Source organism: Malassezia vespertilionis, chromosome 3, assembly GCF_029542925.1.
Source record: "Malassezia vespertilionis chromosome 3, complete sequence".
NCBI lineage: Eukaryota > Fungi > Basidiomycota > Malasseziomycetes > Malasseziales > Malasseziaceae > Malassezia > Malassezia vespertilionis.
The window spans coordinates 53,811-71,669 of NC_079249.1; the positions used below are offsets into that span (position 1 = coordinate 53,811).

Below are 17,859 nucleotides of genomic sequence, written 5' to 3' on the forward strand. Positions count from 1 at the left end.
CTGTAGAGCTATGTACCGATCGTGAGCCAGGATCCCCGCGCGCCTGCATTCATCAGCGGCGTCTCGCCCGTCTTGATCCGCGCAAGTCGCTCGGCGGCAATGTGCGGCGCCGGCATGGACGGCGACGTGACCGAGTCAAGCGTGACATTGGGCGAGGCATCCAGCACGTTGGTAATGTGCTGAACGCGTGTCGGTGTGGCGTTGGGCGAGAGACCTAGGCCAAGACCTACATTTCCATCGCCAAACCTGGCCGCGCCCGGCACCATGGGGGTGTGTGCGGCGTTGGAAAAGACGCTGTGGTCCGGCGCAGGGGAAAATAGGATACTGTCTGCGCCCGTGACTTGCGCGGCCAACGCCGGCGACGTGGTCAAAAGAAACACTTCCGCACACCACTCGTACCACACCTTGTCTTTGTCGGTCAAGCGCCACAGATGCACCTGGATCTCAGCGTGCGGCGGGACATAGAGTGGCTCGCGGAAAGGGAAAAACGTGGGAAACCAGCTCACCATATCGGGCGTTTTGCGCGCGTCGTCGGGCACGGTACTCAGGGTGATATCCTTGTAGAGCTGCGCCTCAAAGTAGCCCACGAGACCATGGCACACGCCCGCGTGCGACACAAAAAAGGTGTTGACCGAGGTGCGCATATTATGCCCGTCGGTGCACGGTAAACCGTTTGGCGCGCATACCAAGCCACTGTCCTCCAACGGCCCGTGCTCAAAGCGCCAGCAGGGCTGGATGCGCGGCAGCGCCGCGTCTTTTTGTGTGGAGGAAAGAAGGTTGCTGGACTGCAAGAGGACGACATAGGGCGTGTCGAATCCCTTGCGCGCAGACAGCTCGCCCATACCGACGCCAGGCTGTGCGTGCGGCTGTGCGGCTTGCGTCGCGTTGTGCAGCTTGGCGTACAGTTTCGGCGCGGTGATCGGCGCGATGTGCGCAGTGTATGCACTGGGAATGGAGATGCCATTTGGTTTCAGGAACCGCATCGCGCCGTCCAAGCACTCGGGGGCAAGCTCATTGTCGCCCAAACTGCCCAACAGTTCGCTCAGAACGATATCGGCGCGCGCAGACCCGCTCGGAGGCGGCAGCGTGCGCATATCGCCCTGAACTACGGTGACCTGGTCGCCCCACTCGATCAGTTGCCGGTCTTGCAGCCCAATGCACGCACCGGGGTTTTTTTCCAGCGCCGTGACGTGCACAGCGCGCGAAGCGCGCTCAGCAGCGGCAAGACTGCGTGCAACAAGCATGCCATGGCCTGCGCCGACGACCCAAATCTGCGTAGTGGTGCCCAGGCTCGCGCGGTCGACCAGCGCTTGATAGATGGCCTCTTCGTACAGGTCGTACTTGACTGGGTCTGACTCGAACACATCGTATGTGCTCCCGCCCAAATTTTCAGACATGGGCTGCAGCGGCACCTGCAGCAGGTCGCCGTAGCCTTGCGCAAACGCCTCCGTTGCGTCAGGTTCAGGGAGCGTGTGCTCGAGGTGGCGAATGTACTGCAGGTATGCAGTGGGGCCGCCGCGTGTGTGTTGCGGCGGAGGCGTGGTTATATCGCTAAGGACGACGGTGGGCTTGCGGCGGAGCAGGCGGCGAATGAGCCCTTGCGCCGATTTGGACAAGACTGGGTACCCTTTTGCGTTCGCGAGGAATGACGACGAAGGGAGCCAGAGCATCGAGACCGGCTCGGCTGTCCAGCGCTGCATCGACGCAGACGGAGGAAGCGGCATGCTCAAATCCAGCGCGACGTGCAGCTGTGCATTGTACCCGGTGAAGTTCTGCAGTGCCTCCCACGTCTCCCATGCCCAGTTGTCGTTTGTGCGCAGGTAGGCAGCGGCAGGCATGGCATGCGCACCGTTTGGCGTGCGTGTCGCTTGGCGCATAAGCATCGTTGCAAGGATGTGCGGCGAGCTGACGGGCATACGCACGCTGACTTTCATCGTCGGGCCAGTGGCAGACGCAGCACCTGCGATGCCGGCAAGGCAGTCGCGCACGGCGCGTGCATAGTCCGCGAGGAAAGGACGCCGGTCGGGGCTGCTGCTCGGCGCAGGGAGAACTACGTGCTGGACGCCGAGGTACGCCGCGTACTGAAACTCTTGGCGGAGCGCTAGTTCCGAGTCAAAGCGCACGCCTTCATCTGGCGAGTCGAGCTCAAGCCACTGGCTAAGCATGAGAGTTACGCTGCGCGGCTCGTCGAGATGCGTCACGTTGAGCTCCGCGCGCTGAAAGTGCGGATCGGCGCGCCATTGCTCGGCTTCGGTGCGCAATAGCTCGGAGGGCGCGGGGCCGCTAAAGAGGACTGCGCGGGAACTGCTGCGCGGAAGCTCTGGCGCGCCAAACGACCGGTCGGGCTCCGATTCTAGCGACTGCAGCAGGCACAGCCGTTCCCAGCGCTCGCGCCATTGCGCATTGGTCAGCTCCAGAACGATGTTATCGTACTTCCCCGCAGTGGCCAGCATCTGGCACGATTGCACAGGCGTCACGCCTGGATTTTTCAGCTTTGCTTCCAGCGCCGCGTCTACAGGCACATCGGTGCCGATCTCGGCTTGGGTGGTCGCAAGCGCCGCGTCGTGCGTCTGGCCTGGGAAGCGCTGGAACGTGTGTGCAAGTGCATCTCCAGAAATGAATAAAGAGACGGGGACGTGCACGGAAGGTAGCGCCGCGCTTTGCTCCGTTGTTGCCATGCTGCACGATGAGAGGCAGGCGTGCACAGCGCACCTGGCCACGCCCACAACACGTTCTGCATGTTGCGGGCACGTTTATTGTTCTTTTAGGCTTTCAGTGCTTCGCGCGCGCCAAAGCGCACCTGCTAGGCAACGCCATGCAATTTGCGGAGCTGAAGCGTGCGGCGCTCGCACAGACTGCGGCGCAGCGGGAGGCGTTTGAGGAGCGGACACGAGAGCGTGCGGCGCAGCGTGATGTTGCGCATGCGCGGGCAGAGCAGCGCGAAAAAGAGCGTGCACATTGGCTTGCACGCGAGCGTTTGCGTCAAGAAACGCAGGATACCCGAGGGGACAAGGCACAAGGGGCGCAAGCGGCAGTGCGTAATGCCAAAGCGGCGCGGGCGACCGAGGCAGCGGCGCGGAACAAGCTGCTTGGACGCAACGCAGAGGTGCGGTCGCCCGCATTCCAAAAAGCGAAACGCGCCGCATCACGGCATCGCGCCGGTGCCACGATGCGGAATAAGCATGGCGGCGTGCCACTAACGCGCGAGGAAAAGCGCCAGAAACGCATGGCGAGCGAGATGGGCGTGGCGTTCCAGCACGGCCAAGCGCGGGCGCCAGCGCCGCCCAATGCGACGAGCGGCGGCACACTGCGATGCAAGACGGCGCGCGAAACGTTTATCGAGGAAGAGAATCGACGCAAGCGAGAGGCGTTTGCCATACGCGTCGACGATGCCGACGATGCCGACGATGCCGGCGACGCGGGCGACGCGGGCGACGCGCGCGCCAACGCCATCTCGGACGAGATCTGGCGCTTGTTTGGCAAGGACCGTTTGCGCTACGCGGCGCGGGATATTGACAGCGACGAAGATATGGAGGCCGGCGCTGATGACGTTCTCCGCGAAGAGCGGATCAGCGCGCGGCAAGCGCAGAAAGAAGACGAGCTGGCGGCACGCGAGCTCGAAGAACGCCAGCAGCGTAAACGCGCATTGCAACGTATGTAGTCTATGTATGCTTTTCAAGCACCCATGCGCTTTGCGGCTCCAGCTGGCTGTAGTAGCCCTCGATTTTATCCGAGACGACAAAGCCGTTTTTCTCGTAGAATGCGCGTGCGGCTACGTTACTGGTCTGGACATGCAGGTAAAGTGCATGTACGCGGCGGCCTGCAAACATGCCACCCACGGGCGCATTCTCCAGCACATGGTTCAGCAGCGCCGTAGCAATGCCGAGGCGCCGGTACGACGGAAGGACACCCAGCGTCATGATGTATATTTTCCACGTCGTTTCATCTGGCCCGTCCTCCAAAGTACAGCATATATCACCGACAGGAATATCGTTAAACAAACCTAATTTGCACAACGGCTTCACGTCCTCACCCTGTACCTTGTACAGCTCTTTGACGTACACAATGGGAAAGAGCTTTGCGTTCAGCATGTGCAACTGACCGACATTGTTCGGCGTAATATCAGCCATTGAAATATTTGCGCGCTCCGCAATGTGGCTGCGCACCGATGCGCTCCCTTGCGGCTTGCTCCGCTCCGCATACTCCATAGCAGGCCATGTAGGTGCCATGGCCGCGAGAACGAAGCGCAGGCAGACCTCCACACCCACGTGGCCGACGCCCCGTGCGCTTCGCCGCCGCCGCCGCTTGGTTTTCTCCACCGCGACAATGCCGAGTCCCAACGTGATTGTGCTGTACGTATTGCACTTGCACCAGCTGACATACAGAGATAATGGCACAGGGTACACCAAGATGGGGTACGTGTTGAGTCTGAGACTAACCGTATAGCTTTGCAGGGAATGCCGAGCCGAGCTTTGTGTTCCCCACGGCAATTGCAACGCCCGTCTCTGGCAGCAGCGGCGGTGCACGGCCTGCTGTACCATCAAAGCCCGGAGGCTTATCGAATTCCTCGCTTGCGTCGAAGCGCGGGATTGAGGATTTGGACTTTCATATCGGTTACGAAGCATACGCCAACGCAAAAACCTACCAAGTGCACCAGCCCATCCGCCATGGGATTGTCGAGGACTGGGATCTCATGGAGCGTTTTTGGGAGCAGTGCATTTTCAAGTACTTGCGTGCAGAGCCTGAAGAAAATTACTTTATGCTGACCGAGCCGCCGCTGAACCCACCGGAAAACAGGGAAGCAACTGCGGAGATCATGTTTGAGTCGTTTAACATCAAAGGCCTTTACATTGCCGTCCAGGCTGTTTTGGCACTTGCAGCGAGCTGGACAAGCAACAAGGTGAGCGATCGCACATTGACCGGCACGGTGATTGATAGCGGCGATGGCGTCACGCACGTTATTCCTGTCGCAGAAGGCTACGTGATCGGAAGTGCCATCAAGCACATTCCTTTGGCCGGCCGAGATATCACCTACTTTGTGCAGCAATTGCTGCGTGAGCGGGGCGAGTCTGCCAACATTCCCGCTGAGGATAGCCGCTTGGTCGCGGAGCGGATCAAGGAAGATTACAGTTATGTGTGCCAGGACATTGTCCGCGAGTTCCGTCGCTTTGACGAGGATCCGTACAAGTACTTTGCACGCTACGACGGCGAGCATTCCGTCACTGGCCGAAAGTACTCGGTCGACATCGGCTACGAGCGCTTCCTCGCCCCAGAGGTCTTCTTTAACCCCGAGATCGTCAGCTCCGATTTCCTCACGCCGTTGCCTGAAGTGGTCGATAATGTGATCCAGCAAAGTCCTATTGATGTCCGCCGTGGTTTGTATAAAAATATTGTGCTTTCGGGCGGGTCGACCATGTTCCAGCACTTTGGCCAGCGCCTGAAAAAAGACCTGAACACCATCGTGGGCGAGCGCCTCGCGGCGTCCGAGGCAGCTAGCGGTAACTTGGCCCGCAGCTCGGGCGTCGACGTGAATGTGATATCGCACAAGCAGCAACGGTACGCAGTTTGGTACGGCGGCTCCCTCCTGGGTTCGCTCCCCGACTTTTACTCTTTCTGCTACGACAAGCGCGACTATGAAGAGCATGGACCGAGTATCGTGCGCAAGTTTAGTGTGTTTGGTGGCGTGTAGTCCATAGTGTTGTACCACACTTTCCCATGTTATTACTCCCACACGCGCAGCGTGCCGGTGCTGTCGCCCGCGACAATGCACCGGAACGGAAGCTCCAATTGCAGTAGCGCAGTGATGGTATCCTTGTGTGCTTTGACGAATACATGCCGCGCATTTCCCGCATGCTGTGCATGCAATGGCGATCGATGCTGTTCGAGCGGCACTTGCTGCGGCGCCGCCGCGATGCGGTGCACGAAACGCGGCGCGCTTGTGGGCGCGTCGGCAGGCACAAAAAGGAATTCGCCGTACCCCGGGAAGCCTACACACCTGCTCTGCTCGATGCCACCCAAGTCCCAGAAGCGAAGTAGGCGGTCGTCGCCGCCGGTAAGCACGTACCCTGCCAAATCCTGCGCACCGGTGCTTGCATAGCCATGTTTCTTAGCCAGCATTGCATGCACAGCGCCGCGAGCGTGCGTTTCTGCGTCGGGCGCCGCGGCTGCCGTGTTTGCAGCATGGGGCGTGGCAAGCAATGTATACGAATTCGGCGCGCTATGCGGCACATCGCCGACTTCAATGCCCAAGGAATGCTTGACATGCCCCGACGCAAGGCAGAACAAATCAACAAGTACGGGCGGCGCGCGTGCTTGCTGCGTATACGCAATCAATACTTGGTGCGCCACAGTGGGGTGCGTCGCCAGAGCATGAATGCTCGCACCGGCGGCTGGTGTGCCGAGCGCCCAGCTGCGGAGCGGAAGCGCAAAGCGCAGGTCCCAGAGCGTAAGCACGCCATGCGCTGTGCCTGTACAGAGCCAGTGCTCTGCGCTATGTAGTGTCATGCATGTCACACCGCCGTGTGAGGATGCGAGGTTCCATGCGTGCAGGCATTGCATGAAGCGCACTTCCCATATCAGCACGCGCCCTTTGTTGGTGCCGAGTGCAACAACGGGGTGCTTGCCCGAGACGAGCTGCTCCATGCACGTTACATGTTCGCCGTACGGAAGCGCCTCGCGCCCGAGAATGTGCGGGCGTCCATACTGGGGCACGGAATTGCGCGCATTGAGCGTGACTACCCATGCGTGAATCGATCCGTTTTGTGCGGCGCTTACAACACAATGCGTGCCAGTCAAAAGACGCAGTGCGGTGATGGGCGCGTCGTGTGCTGTATAGGTAATGCGCGAGTGCGAGGTGACGTTTTTTTCGAGGCGCGCCGTGTCCCATATCCGGACGGTCTTATCCTGAGCTCCGCTCGCAAAAAATAGCTGATCCGAAGCGACGTCGAGTGCGGTGATTTTCGCGGTATGCTCTGTGAGCACGGCAATCATTGCGCCGTCGGGCCGTTGGTTGCTCGTCTTGTTGCGGGGAGTCTGCTCCTCGGCGCTGGGGCTGTTGGTGGAGATACCAAGTGCATCCTTTTCCGCACTGGACCGCTCCAGCACAGACGCGAGGTGTGCGTGGATGAACGGATCACTGCCTTCGTACGTGCTGCCAAACGCAGCACTTTGCAGCGGAGACGGTGGCTGTGCGGGCTGCTGCACTTCTTCTGCTGGCTTTCGCGACGCGTGCACATGCGCCAGCGAGGTAGTGGCTCCTGACTTGGCCGGCTGTGCTCCAAGAAATGCAGGGAGGCGGATCGAAGGGGGCCGCGATGAGGCGGGCGAACAGGGCACTCCGAGGGGCAAATTCTTTACCGGCGCACGTTTTTCCACGGGCGCTGGCGCTGGCCTGATATACATGCGCTGGATGCGCTGCTTAGCAGTGCGCACGGCAAACTCGGAAAGGGACGCGCGCTTTGACGCGGGCGTGAAAAAGACGGTGCGCTGCACAGTGCCGTGCAGCGCCGTGCTTGGCGCAGAGTTGCATGTGCGCATCGTACTCTTGGACCGGCGTACAATGTACCACCAGAGAGCAATAAGCTTGGGCGCATCGCGCCCAAGCTGCATTCCGTGTGCTTCCAAGTCCTGGAGCATGTTCCTTTGCTCTGGAGTGTCGGCGGTGCACATGTCTGTGTGCGCCGACGTCGAAGGGCGCAGAAGCGTATCAAGGTGCGTCTTTACAAATGCGCGTGGATCCTGCGACGCTTCCCATGCCTTGTTTGCGCGCGGAAGCCAAAAAGAAAGGAATGCAGCATGGCTGTCGTGCAGCGCGGCGATGACATCTGTGAGGATAGCCCGGTGGAGCGGGGTATCGAGGCTCGCAAACAAGCTCGCGACACTCCAATCTACCATTTCTGTTGCCATCATAGGGCGCGCCAAAAGGTAGCCCGTCTCCCAAGGCACACTGGGTGATGCACCGCCGCACGCTTCCACAAATAGTCCCACAGCAGCTTCGCGTAGGAGCAGGTTCGGGTGCACCAGAAATCCAGCAGCATGTCGCAAGATTTCGTAGCCCATATCCATCCCAAATATGCGCTGTGTAAACATGCGCGTAAAAGAGAGCAGCGCGCTTTGCACAACGTGTTCCTCCTCGTCGGAGAGCGCTTGGACAAAGAGGGGATCAATGTAGCGCTGCGTTGCATCTGCACCCAGCAGCGGCGCAAGCGCTTCAAGCGCGGGGAGCAATTCAGCGCGCAGCGCCCAATCTGGGTCGTTGAGGTAGGTAAGCAGGTGCCCAATAACCGTGCTGTGCAGACGATGCGCGCCGAGGAGCGTGGCGAGTGGAAGCATGTGCACAAGCAGTCCTCTTCGTACAGAGCTGGATACATCCGTAAGAAGCACGAGCATTTGCTCTTGCGCAAAAAACTGCAAATGCTCCATGGATGCATCGTAGTCATCCTCGGCCACGCTTTGTTCACGATCCAGAAATCCAGCGGCGCTTTGCATGAGCGCGGCAAGACACGTAGCGTACGTGGTTCGCACAGACACGCTTGCATCGCTGGCCAAGTGGCGTACATTTGGCAAAATGTACTCGCCAAACAAGCCGACATTCGCGGCACTGACCATCTCAATCCACGGCAAAAGTACGGTAATGTAGCGCAGCGCGAGTGCGCGGCAGCCAGCATCTGGGTCCTGGAGCAGCGCAACAAAATAGGGAAGGACGCGATCGAGGCACACCTCGTCGCTCAGCCATCCGTACGCAAGGTGCATGACCATTTCGACGGCTGCACGTCGCATGGACGCGCGTCGTGCGTTTCGCGTGTTGGCAAGCAGGACCGAAAGGAGAATGATGGCGGGGCCGTACGTGTCTGTGTGCTGCAGTAGCGGCGCGAGATTGTCCAGTGCAATGCCTGGAATGGCAATGTTAAGTGCGCCATGTCCCCCGTCTACCTTTGGCGCTTTCTGCGCGCCCAAAAAAGGCACAATGGTGGCCCAATCCTCGTACAGCTTTCCGATGCGGTCGTCTGGCAAATTTGCGCGGAGCATCTGTACGTCATGCGCTGCAATCGTTTGCGACGTTGGCACGTCGGCAGTAATCGTGCTCCGCTGCAAATCCACGAGGTACAGGTGCAGGAATGTGGAAAACGAGGAGGGAAATACGTGTTCTGAAGCGTCCGCAAGCAGCGCTGCAAACGACGGCCGGTCTTCTGGCGCAAGCTGGACCATGCTCGCAATCACTCGGCGGATGCCCGGGTCAGCAATGTCCCGGAGCATGCCTTGGAGGCTGAATTCATTGCGCCGGTAGCGGAATAGCTGTCCCAGCGTAAACAGCGGCTCTCCGTCGCGCCATAGCTCGGCTAGGACACAACCAAGCGAGAATACGTCCATTGCTTCCGTGACTGCACCGTTTGGACGCCCAAGACCCAGCATGTCCAGTTGTGACTCGTGCGTGAGGATGTCCGACGCATTTTCCGCGTCGTGTGGTTGTTCCACGTGCTGTGTAAGCTCGGTGAGGGAGTCGTAGAAACGCTCTGGCGCGACGTAGCATGTGCGCCGACCTGCAGTATCGTAGAATAGACTAAAGTCAGCAGGGTCGTCGAGGGGAATATAGGTCGGCTTGAACGACGAGGCAAAGTCGGTGATAAACGCCGTCAACGAGGAAGTGACAAGCACATTTTCGCATTTTAAATCTCCGTGCGCGACGTTGCGCTCATGTGTAGCATGCATAGCGTACAGCAGCTGGTAGCTGACCCACAACTTTTCTACCGGGCTCAAAAATGGCCGCGTACTGATCCGGTCGTACAAACTGCACATGAGCCATTGCCGAATGAGGTAGCCCGCCGCTTCTGTCTCGATGACCTCCTGATAGGTAAGCACATTGGGCACGTTCTCTAATGCCTCGCGCTCAACTCGCAAGCGCCGGACGAGCCCACGCAAATGCGTGCTAGGGTCAGGCTTGGTGTAGGTTTTCACAACGAGCGGCCCGAGCGCATGTTTTACGCGCGTCGTGCGCAGAAATCGCGATGTGCCGAGCCTGGGGTCAGATAACGCGCAACGTACGTGCACTCATACTCCAGATCATCGTTCGCCACAAGCTCGCCCGCGCCTGCGATGCGGTTGTGCGCGTTTGACAATGCATTGCCCATGAGGGGGCACGGTGGTGGATGCAACCTCCACATTGCTCAGTGTATGATACATGCTACGGAGCGCTACAAAGTGCTTGGGCGCCGCCGGCCTTGCGGATGCTGAGGTAAGTAGGAAGGAAAGAAACGCACGCGCGACGGATCTCGCCCTTTGTCTTTTGCATAATGTTGCGCTTCCTATCACGCGCCATCGCCTCGACATCGTCGCCGTGTGCGTAGACAAGCTCTGCGAGCCAGGACAGTTCGCCAAACGAAGCAAAGCGGCTGACCGGTGCTGTATCGCTGGCAATCTTGGAGAGCGCTGGAGTGAGATGACGGAGAGCGTACCTTTGACGGCAGGTGCATCTTCTTCGTCGGGGTGCAAGCGCGGCACGAGTTGCGCATCGCGTGGTGCGTCATCTCCAACGTTCAGCTTCTCGCCCCATGGCGTCAATGTGTTCTCATCCTCCTCTTCATACTCGATCAAATCCACGACGTTGCCGTCCTCGTCGCGAACAACACGCGCCATGCCCTGCTTTTTTGGCGGCGCTTCGGCTGGCTGGCTCACGCGCACGTTTCGGTACGGATCCTTAAGATCCAGGCCACCGGAATTCTTTCCGAGCGTCGGTGCAAGGCCAATTTTGGCGTAGCTGAGGTGAGGATAACGGTGCACATACTTTTGGCGCGTCGTCAAATGCTTGTCCCACTGCTCACGCAGGACGGCAGGGCCCGCCAAGCTGGGTTTGCGATGAATCCTTTTATTCTGCGCACGTCGCTCGCTTTTCGTTGCGCCAGAGTGCGACGAGGAGCGCGCTTTGCGCCGCTGTCTCGGGTTCGCCATGGCGTGTGGAGCGAGGGATGCGCGCAAAAAAGTGCTATCACGTGCATCTACGTACGGAATACATGGGCACGGAGTGTGCGCAGACGTTGGCGCATCGCGTCGTCTTGGTGCATGTCGAGTTGCGGCGCTTCGTTGCCACGGCCGAATGCCGCAGGTAGCGCGGCCCGGAGTGCTTCGTCTGGCGTCGGCTCGGCAAGCGCGGCTGCGGTGCCAGCTGCTTCGGCGTATTTTTCTTGCTCGAGGGCAAACCGTACCTGTCGTTGCGTCTCCAGGTAGGATTGTGTAGCGTCATTTTCTGCGTCATAGCCAATTGATAATCCCCAAGGATCATCGTAATATACATTGCAGTCTGTGCTGCTAAAAGTGAGCTCTTCTGGCAGCTCGCTTGGATCGCGCATCGAAGGCGGCGGCACGCGTCTAGGTCGGTCGATATACAGTGCATTGTGCGACGTGGTGTTCTCTGCGCGTTGCTTGCGTTTGCGGTAGCCGACTGTTGTGTGTGCTAGCATGTTGGCAGCGGTAGATTCCAGTGCTGCATTGTGTGGCTCGGCGTGCGGTGTAGGCAGAATATCGAGCGCGCCGCCGCCTGGCGGAAGGAGCGTGGACTGCGATGCGGGATGTGCCCATTGCTCGACACCGACCATGCGAGGCGCTGCATCGACTAAGAACTGTGCTTCTTCCTGTGCTTGTCGTCGTGCGCGACGTTTTTGGTTCTTGCGCCGCGTACGTGCTTTGCCCATGCCGGGAGGAACGTAATTTGTGGGCGCTATGCTTGGCGCGGAGGTGTCTGAATCGGTGGTGGTGTTTGTGTCCATGTCGCTGGATGCACTGTCGGAGTGAGAAGCCGATGTGCTGGACTGCGAGCTCGAGAGGGTGCTGTGCTCTAAAGAGCTGGACTGTGAGCTCGAGATGGTGCTGTGCTCTAAGGAGCTGGACTGCGAGCTCGAGAGGGTGCTGTGCTCTAAAGAGCTGGACTGTGAGCTCGAGATGGTGCTGTGCTCTAAGGAGCTGGACTGCACGTCCGAGTCCGAGTTGGTCTCCCATGCTTCGTCCCCAGACAAACTCGCCGCACTTGCATCGCTGCCAAAAAGCATCGCCTTGTTTGTCGCTTCATCCGGTCCTACGCTTCTAAGCAGCGTATCAGATACATAATCGCTATCTCCCACGTCATCCTCCATATCTCCCTCATACTCCAAGCTCCTGTACGGAGGGGGCCCCGTGAAAATCGCAGCCGCACGCTGTGCATCGCCGGCGCCTGGGTATGTTTGCGGCACGCCAATCTCCGTCCGGATACGTGCCGCTGCTGCCTCCTCTGCACGACCAGCCGGCCATTTTACCGTCAGCATATCATTATCACGGAATGCACCTGTCCCAAACTCATCCAGCAATGCAAACTCATCCATGCAGACGACCAGCGCCGAAGCAGGCACAGCCTGCTCGCCCGGCGCCGCGAAATTGCGCAACACAGCCTGCGACACGCGCTCACGCAGATCCGCCAGCGTATCTACACCCGCACGCACAGGCACCACAAACTGCGCCTCAGGGAGCGGCTGCAGCGTCCGCACGCGGATCCGCACCGCGTCCATGGAATGCAAGAACATAAGTGCCTGTGCGCATATCGGCCGAGGCAAAATGCGCCGAGTACGTTGGACGCCTGTGTTCGCAGGCAGCCATGCCCGAGTTTGTGTCTGAGCGCGCGCTTGCATGGGCGCGCTGCATCGATGCTACCTACACGATATTTGAGGACCCAAGCGCTCAGAAGAGGTACGGTGCACTCGCGAACAGCGTGAAAGCAGCCGTGGATGCGTGTAGCAGTGCGCTGGACGAGTACGGGTACGTTGCAACTTGCTGATCGTAGGGATGAACACTGTGCACTGAGCTTTAATGGCGGAAAAGACTGCACAGTCATTGCGCATGTTCTTGCTGCCGTGCTCCGTCGCCGTGCTGGCTACTCGGAGTTTGGCGGCGTGCGCGCGCCGAATCTCTCCGACGCCGCGTACGCGCATGTACCGCAATTGCGCACACTCTATGTCTCGTGCGATACGCCCTTTCCCGAAGTGGAAAAGTTTATTGCGTACGCAAAAGATGCCGAGAATGGCTACAATTTGAGTTTATATCGCGCCATGGCGCCGATGCGTGCGGCGCTGCAGCAGTACTTGTACGGCAGCGACGACAAAGCGCCCGGCCACGGCGTCAAGGCCATCTTTCTTGGTGTGCGCCACGATGATCCATACGGCTCCATTGTCCATGTGCAGTGCCCTACTGACAACGGCTGGCCGTCGGTCATGCGCGTGCACCCCATTCTCACCTGGAGCTACAACGATGTTTGGCAGTTTTTGCGCTGCCCCACGCTAACAAACGGCCCGCCGTACGAGCCGGAGTGCGCCAGTGTGGGCGGCGGTGATGTGCGCTGTGTTCCCTACTGTAGTCTGTACGACCAGGGCTATACCTCGCTGGGCAGCACATTTAATACGGAAAAGAATCCCAGGCTTTTGGACGCTGCAACGCATACCTATCTCCCAGCGTACAAATTACTCGATTGCGCCTGGGAACGTGCAGGACGTGCCAAGTAGCAATATCATACCTATCCACTCAATACAAACTTGGGCCGGCAGGCCCTACTCGCGCGGCTTCCCCGCTCCCCGCTCCCTTCGCTGCCAGACACTCGAAGGCGCCTGCTTGGGCTTCTGGACGCGCGAGCGCTGGGCATGTATCGAGAGCGTTTCGAGGTGCTGCGCCACTGCATGTACGCCTTTGCTCGTCTGCGCGCGTGCACCGATCCCAGGCTTGGCATGCCGGGCCGGTGCCGCGTCGAAAAAGTTCTTGGGACGGTTCGGCGGCGCGGTGGGTTTGTTGCTCGGCGGCTTGCTCGATAGCAGCGTGCGTGCAATCGGCGTCGTTTCCTCTGTCGCGTCCATCTCGTTTCCCCACTTGGTCGCGAGCTGTGGCACAGTGAGGTTCAGCACATGCGCGCGTCCTACCGTCGCGCCGCGGTAGTTTGAGCACGCGCCGCCGAGTGTATTGCCAGCAAGGAACGGCGCGTCAAACACCACGTCGATGGCGTCTGTACCGATCCCAATCACGGTGCCCTTGGCGCCCAGCGGAATTGCGCCAAAGTCGAGCACATTTACCACGCGGTCGCCCAGCTCGTACGATTGTTCAGGCACACGGTACTGCGCCTGCTCGGGCTTGAGCAGTGCCTGGCGCGGCAAGTCGCGCAGGATTTGTCGACGCACGCTCGGCCCGTCGGCCTCCGAACGCTTCTTGGCCAGGACAAGCACGGCAGTCTCGAGCGTGGCAATCAAGGTGCGCGGAAGCTGCTCTGCATACAGCGGCACGTCCTCCAAATCGCACACGTTCTTTTTGAGGTACGCACGGAGCTCCTTGATGCGCGCGTCGGTGTCCTGCACAAAGATCTCGCTTGCCTGGTAGTATTCGCCGTCGCGCGGGGGCCGTGCGAGCGCTTTGGGCACCTGAGGAAACTTTTCCACAAAGTCCTGGATGAGCTGAATGGCCTTGTCGCTGTACTCCCAGCCATAGAGCCCGCGCTGTGTGTAGCCAAGCACTTTGCGCCCCTTGGCTTCGAACTTGAGGTTCAGTCCAATGTTGATCTTGGTGTTGCTGCTGCTAATCACGACACTGCTCGTGAGCTTGGCAAATGCGAGCGAGTTGACGCGCAGGCCTGCAGCAACCTTGGCAGCGGCATAGTATGGCTCATGCGCGCGCTCGCGCACAAGTTTGCGCAGGAGCATATTTTCCTGTGCGAGGTCGGTCAGGAATGCGAGTTCAACCGCGACAGACTTGGACGTGGTGCCAATCACACGCGCTGGACAGCCAAAGCCAGGGTCGCCCAAGTAGAATACTTTGGTGCCATCAGGGAACTCGCTTCCGATGGAAAGACCCGGGCGTTCCAAGAAACGGGTGTCCTGGTGCGTGACATTTGCGACCATAAGCTGCAGCGGGTAGCAAATTTCAGCGCGATGCTCCGACTCGTAGTCTTTCACAATGGCACCGTTAGGCAGGCGATGCAGGCCACGCAAGGGACGCACATGCAGCAGTGCAGGTGTGTTGCCAATCACAACACCGTAGCGTTTCGCATAGTGTGAGCGCACTTTCTCGACTTGTCGCTTGTACGCGTCTGGGCCTTCATTCTCGGAGCGCAGGCGCTTGATGTGCACAGCCTTGTCCTTGTCGAGCGCGGCGGCGTAGTGGTAGGTGGGGTCAGATACGCCCGCTACGATCCCTTCGAACAAAAATGGCCATCCAGTAAAGGTCGGCGCGCCGATCGCAGTTTGGGCCAGCTGCTCCAGGGCGGGCGCTGCTACGGGCTGGATCGTGATGACCATGGTCGGCGCACTGCTCACGCTGCCGTGCACATTTACGCCAAAGTTGGCGAGCTTGTGCGCAAAAGGAAGTGTCCAGAGTGTAGGAAAACCAGGCATGGCATCCGCGCCGACCATGACGCCTTCAGGAAGCGTCTTGAGGTAGGAGCGGCCCTCCATAGAAGGAAGCTCGTACAGCTCTACACGCACATGATTCTCATGGAGGTCGGGGAAAAAGCCTGGAAGACTGGATGGATAAACGTGGGTGAACATTGCGTCAAACTTGAACGACTTGGGAGGGCCGTGTGTGTTGCGCTGCTTTTCCTCCTCCGACAAGCCGCCGGCACGAAGCTGCATCGCGGCAAGCAGACGCTGCTCGTCGATAAAAGGAATCTTGACTACCGCCTCCCAGCTGTTCTTTTTTCCGTTCAAGTCCGCCTCGAAATCCATCGGGTAAAAGTCGAGGATGGGCGAGGTAGGGTCCGTCATGAGTTCCTGCATCGCACCGGGAATCAGTTTGCGACTGAGCGGTGGCAGGACGCCCATGAGCTGCTCGAAAGGAAGGAACGGCGTGCCGCGCACAAAGTCAAAGCGGAACTCCGCAATCTTGTCCAGGTCCGATACTTGCGGCGCGTAGTGGTAGCGGTAAAACCAACCCCAGGAGGCGTTGCCTTCGTAGTAATAGTGCAGCACCCACTGAAAGCCTTCAATGTAGTTGAATACAAGATCGTGGATATTTTCGGGGGTGTACGCCATCTCCAGCTTGGACTTGTAGTAGTGCGCTTTCCACGCGACTAGGCTGCGGTCGATTTTCTCTTCGCGCATGCAGCTCTCGACTTGCTCTTCGTCCTCTCCTACCTCTGTCTCCTGCTCAGTGTCCTCTGTCTTGTCTGCAGCGCCGTCTACGCGCGCGCCGAGATACGGCGCAAGCACTTGGCGCACTGCATGCTGGCGCTCCATGGGAAATGCTTCGTCGTGGGCCATGCCATCATCGCGCGGAATTTTCTGCTTGTCGATAGTCACCAACGTGTTTGTTACATCCTCCACAGGATCGTACTCATTGTTAACCATGGACAAGCCAAGTGCATTGGCAAGGCCCGCAAGGAACTCGGCATCCTTGGCATCCAGGTTCGCTGGAAATTTCGTCTCAGAAGGTGCAGCGTCGGGGGCGGCATCGTACGCCGTGATGAAGGTGTGGATTTGCGTCACCCAGTCGCGCTGTCGCGGCGTGATGTGCATCGCCTGCTTTTCTTTTTTCCGCGCCCTCTTTTTCGGCTGCTTTTTTTGGTCAAGGTCGGGCATGTGATCGCGGACAAAGTTGTTGCGCTCGAGGCCAAAGAGCTCGCGCAGGATGAGCTGGAGACGCGCGGGCTGAAGTATGCCCTGCTCGTTCAAGTAGCCGCCGGCGCTAGGCAAGACCTTGCGATATATGTCAAACAAGAGCTGGATTGCGCCTTCGTTGATATGAAGGCCGGGCAAGTGCGGGAGGAAATCGTTGCCCACAAAGAGGTGCAGGAGGATGTAGTCGTCGATAATCTTTTCGAGATCAAAAGCAAACGGAAGCTTTTCACGCAGTGCATCAAACTCAAGCGCAAGGTACTCGCGTAAGAGAGATATATGGAGCAAGTAAAACGTTTGGTGCTCCAGCGCACTGTTCTTTTTCGTGCGCTGAGGGCCAAACACAACTTCCTCGCGGAGCAGCGCAAAATGAGGATCGTGGGTAAGAAGACCAAGCATGATCAGATCGGCATCGAGACCATAAAGACAATGGCGGGTATTGGGATTATATCCGGGTTGTGCCTTGGTGGTGCGAATGTATTCCATAATTTTATGCTCGCCTTCGCCGGGCGTGTTGTGGCCAGAAAGAATGACGTGGACGTCGCGCCAGTTGGTGTCCTCCGACACCTTTTTCGCAATAAAGTATTCCAGCTGGTGCTGCAGCTTGTGCATGAATACCGTGCCCGGAGTAATGCAGTTGGAGTCAAATGGATCCGAATCGGGCAGCTTCTCCCCTCGCCGGACCGCTTTTTCCACATTCTCTTTTGCCTCTTGTGCGGTCCGGAAACGACGGCTACGTTGTTGGTTCATCTTTGCGCGCGGGGCGACACCATCTATAGCAAGGAAAAAGACTTTGCGGGGACGGATCTTGGAAAAGAGGTGCTCAATGTAGCCAAAGATGCCCAAAAAGATGTCTTCCTCTGTAATGCGGAACGTCGCTTCGTCGTCCCGCGGATGCGAGCTGCGGTCAGCATGAAGAAAATACACACCAGTTATGTATGATACCGTTCATATCTGTACGGTCAGTCACCGCGGTGCAACGTACCCAAGTACAGGTTATCAAACTCTGGAATCTTGTTTTCCTCGACCAATTGCATGATCACTGTTGTCAGCACACACACAGCACGTACTCGGATAACGCTCAGAGAGCCATCGAAAGTATTTGGGAACACCTAGCACCGTTAGCCTGCCTCCTTTCCTTGCACGCACCCATGCTGTCGTATATTGCTTACCAGGGCGCCGCGCTTTTGCGCCGCCGACAGTCGCCACGTGGCAAACTATTTGGAGCGCCAGCACAAATTGGGGTGCGCACGGC

At 58.8% G+C, this 17,859-nt stretch overlaps 8 protein-coding genes across 8 annotated transcripts; 3 read left to right on the plus strand and 5 right to left on the minus strand.

Annotated features, from left to right (window-relative positions):
• Window positions 1-8: 8 nt before the first annotated feature.
• MVES1_001507 (type II protein arginine methyltransferase) lies at window positions 9-2,678 on the minus strand (the record flags this gene model as incomplete). The annotated part of the gene is made up of 1 exon (XM_056206351.1): window positions 9-2,678. One exon carries the CDS (start codon window positions 2,676-2,678, stop codon window positions 9-11), a length of 2,670 nt encoding a protein of 889 aa, XP_056062326.1.
• Window positions 2,679-2,815: 137 nt separating this feature from the next.
• On the plus strand, window positions 2,816-3,661 carry MVES1_001508 (uncharacterized protein; the record flags this gene model as incomplete). The annotated part of the gene is made up of 1 exon (XM_056206352.1): window positions 2,816-3,661. One exon carries the CDS (start codon window positions 2,816-2,818, stop codon window positions 3,659-3,661), a length of 846 nt encoding a protein of 281 aa, XP_056062327.1.
• Window position 3,662: 1 nt separating this feature from the next.
• On the minus strand, window positions 3,663-4,229 carry NAT5 (N-terminal methionine N(alpha)-acetyltransferase NatE; the record flags this gene model as incomplete). The annotated part of the gene is made up of 1 exon (XM_056206353.1): window positions 3,663-4,229. The coding sequence occupies one exon, from the start codon at window positions 4,227-4,229 to the stop codon at window positions 3,663-3,665; it is 567 nt and encodes a 188-aa protein (XP_056062328.1).
• Window positions 4,230-4,326: 97 nt separating this feature from the next.
• Window positions 4,327-5,689, plus strand: ARP3 (Arp2/3 complex subunit, actin nucleation center; the record flags this gene model as incomplete). The annotated part of the gene is made up of 2 exons (XM_056206354.1): window positions 4,327-4,415; window positions 4,447-5,689. 2 exons carry the CDS (start codon window positions 4,327-4,329, stop codon window positions 5,687-5,689), a joined length of 1,332 nt encoding a protein of 443 aa, XP_056062329.1.
• Window positions 5,690-5,721: 32 nt separating this feature from the next.
• Window positions 5,722-10,944, minus strand: VPS15 (non-specific serine/threonine protein kinase; the record flags this gene model as incomplete). The annotated part of the gene is made up of 4 exons (XM_056206355.1): window positions 5,722-10,015; window positions 10,257-10,425; window positions 10,452-10,753; window positions 10,781-10,944. The coding sequence occupies 4 exons, from the start codon at window positions 10,942-10,944 to the stop codon at window positions 5,722-5,724; spliced, it is 4,929 nt and encodes a 1,642-aa protein (XP_056062330.1).
• Window positions 10,945-10,991: 47 nt separating this feature from the next.
• On the minus strand, window positions 10,992-12,530 carry MVES1_001512 (uncharacterized protein; the record flags this gene model as incomplete). The annotated part of the gene is made up of 1 exon (XM_056206356.1): window positions 10,992-12,530. The coding sequence occupies one exon, from the start codon at window positions 12,528-12,530 to the stop codon at window positions 10,992-10,994; it is 1,539 nt and encodes a 512-aa protein (XP_056062331.1).
• Window positions 12,531-12,616: 86 nt separating this feature from the next.
• On the plus strand, window positions 12,617-13,517 carry FAD1 (FAD synthase; the record flags this gene model as incomplete). Its single annotated transcript, XM_056206357.1, has 2 exons — window positions 12,617-12,777; window positions 12,803-13,517. The coding sequence occupies 2 exons, from the start codon at window positions 12,617-12,619 to the stop codon at window positions 13,515-13,517; spliced, it is 876 nt and encodes a 291-aa protein (XP_056062332.1).
• A 45-nt stretch (window positions 13,518-13,562) lies between these two features.
• exo2 (exonuclease II Exo2) lies at window positions 13,563-17,757 on the minus strand (the record flags this gene model as incomplete). Its single annotated transcript, XM_056206358.1, has 5 exons — window positions 13,563-17,505; window positions 17,534-17,558; window positions 17,590-17,646; window positions 17,675-17,716; window positions 17,754-17,757. The coding sequence occupies 5 exons, from the start codon at window positions 17,755-17,757 to the stop codon at window positions 13,563-13,565; spliced, it is 4,071 nt and encodes a 1,356-aa protein (XP_056062333.1).
• Between the last annotated feature and the right edge of the window lie 102 nt (window positions 17,758-17,859).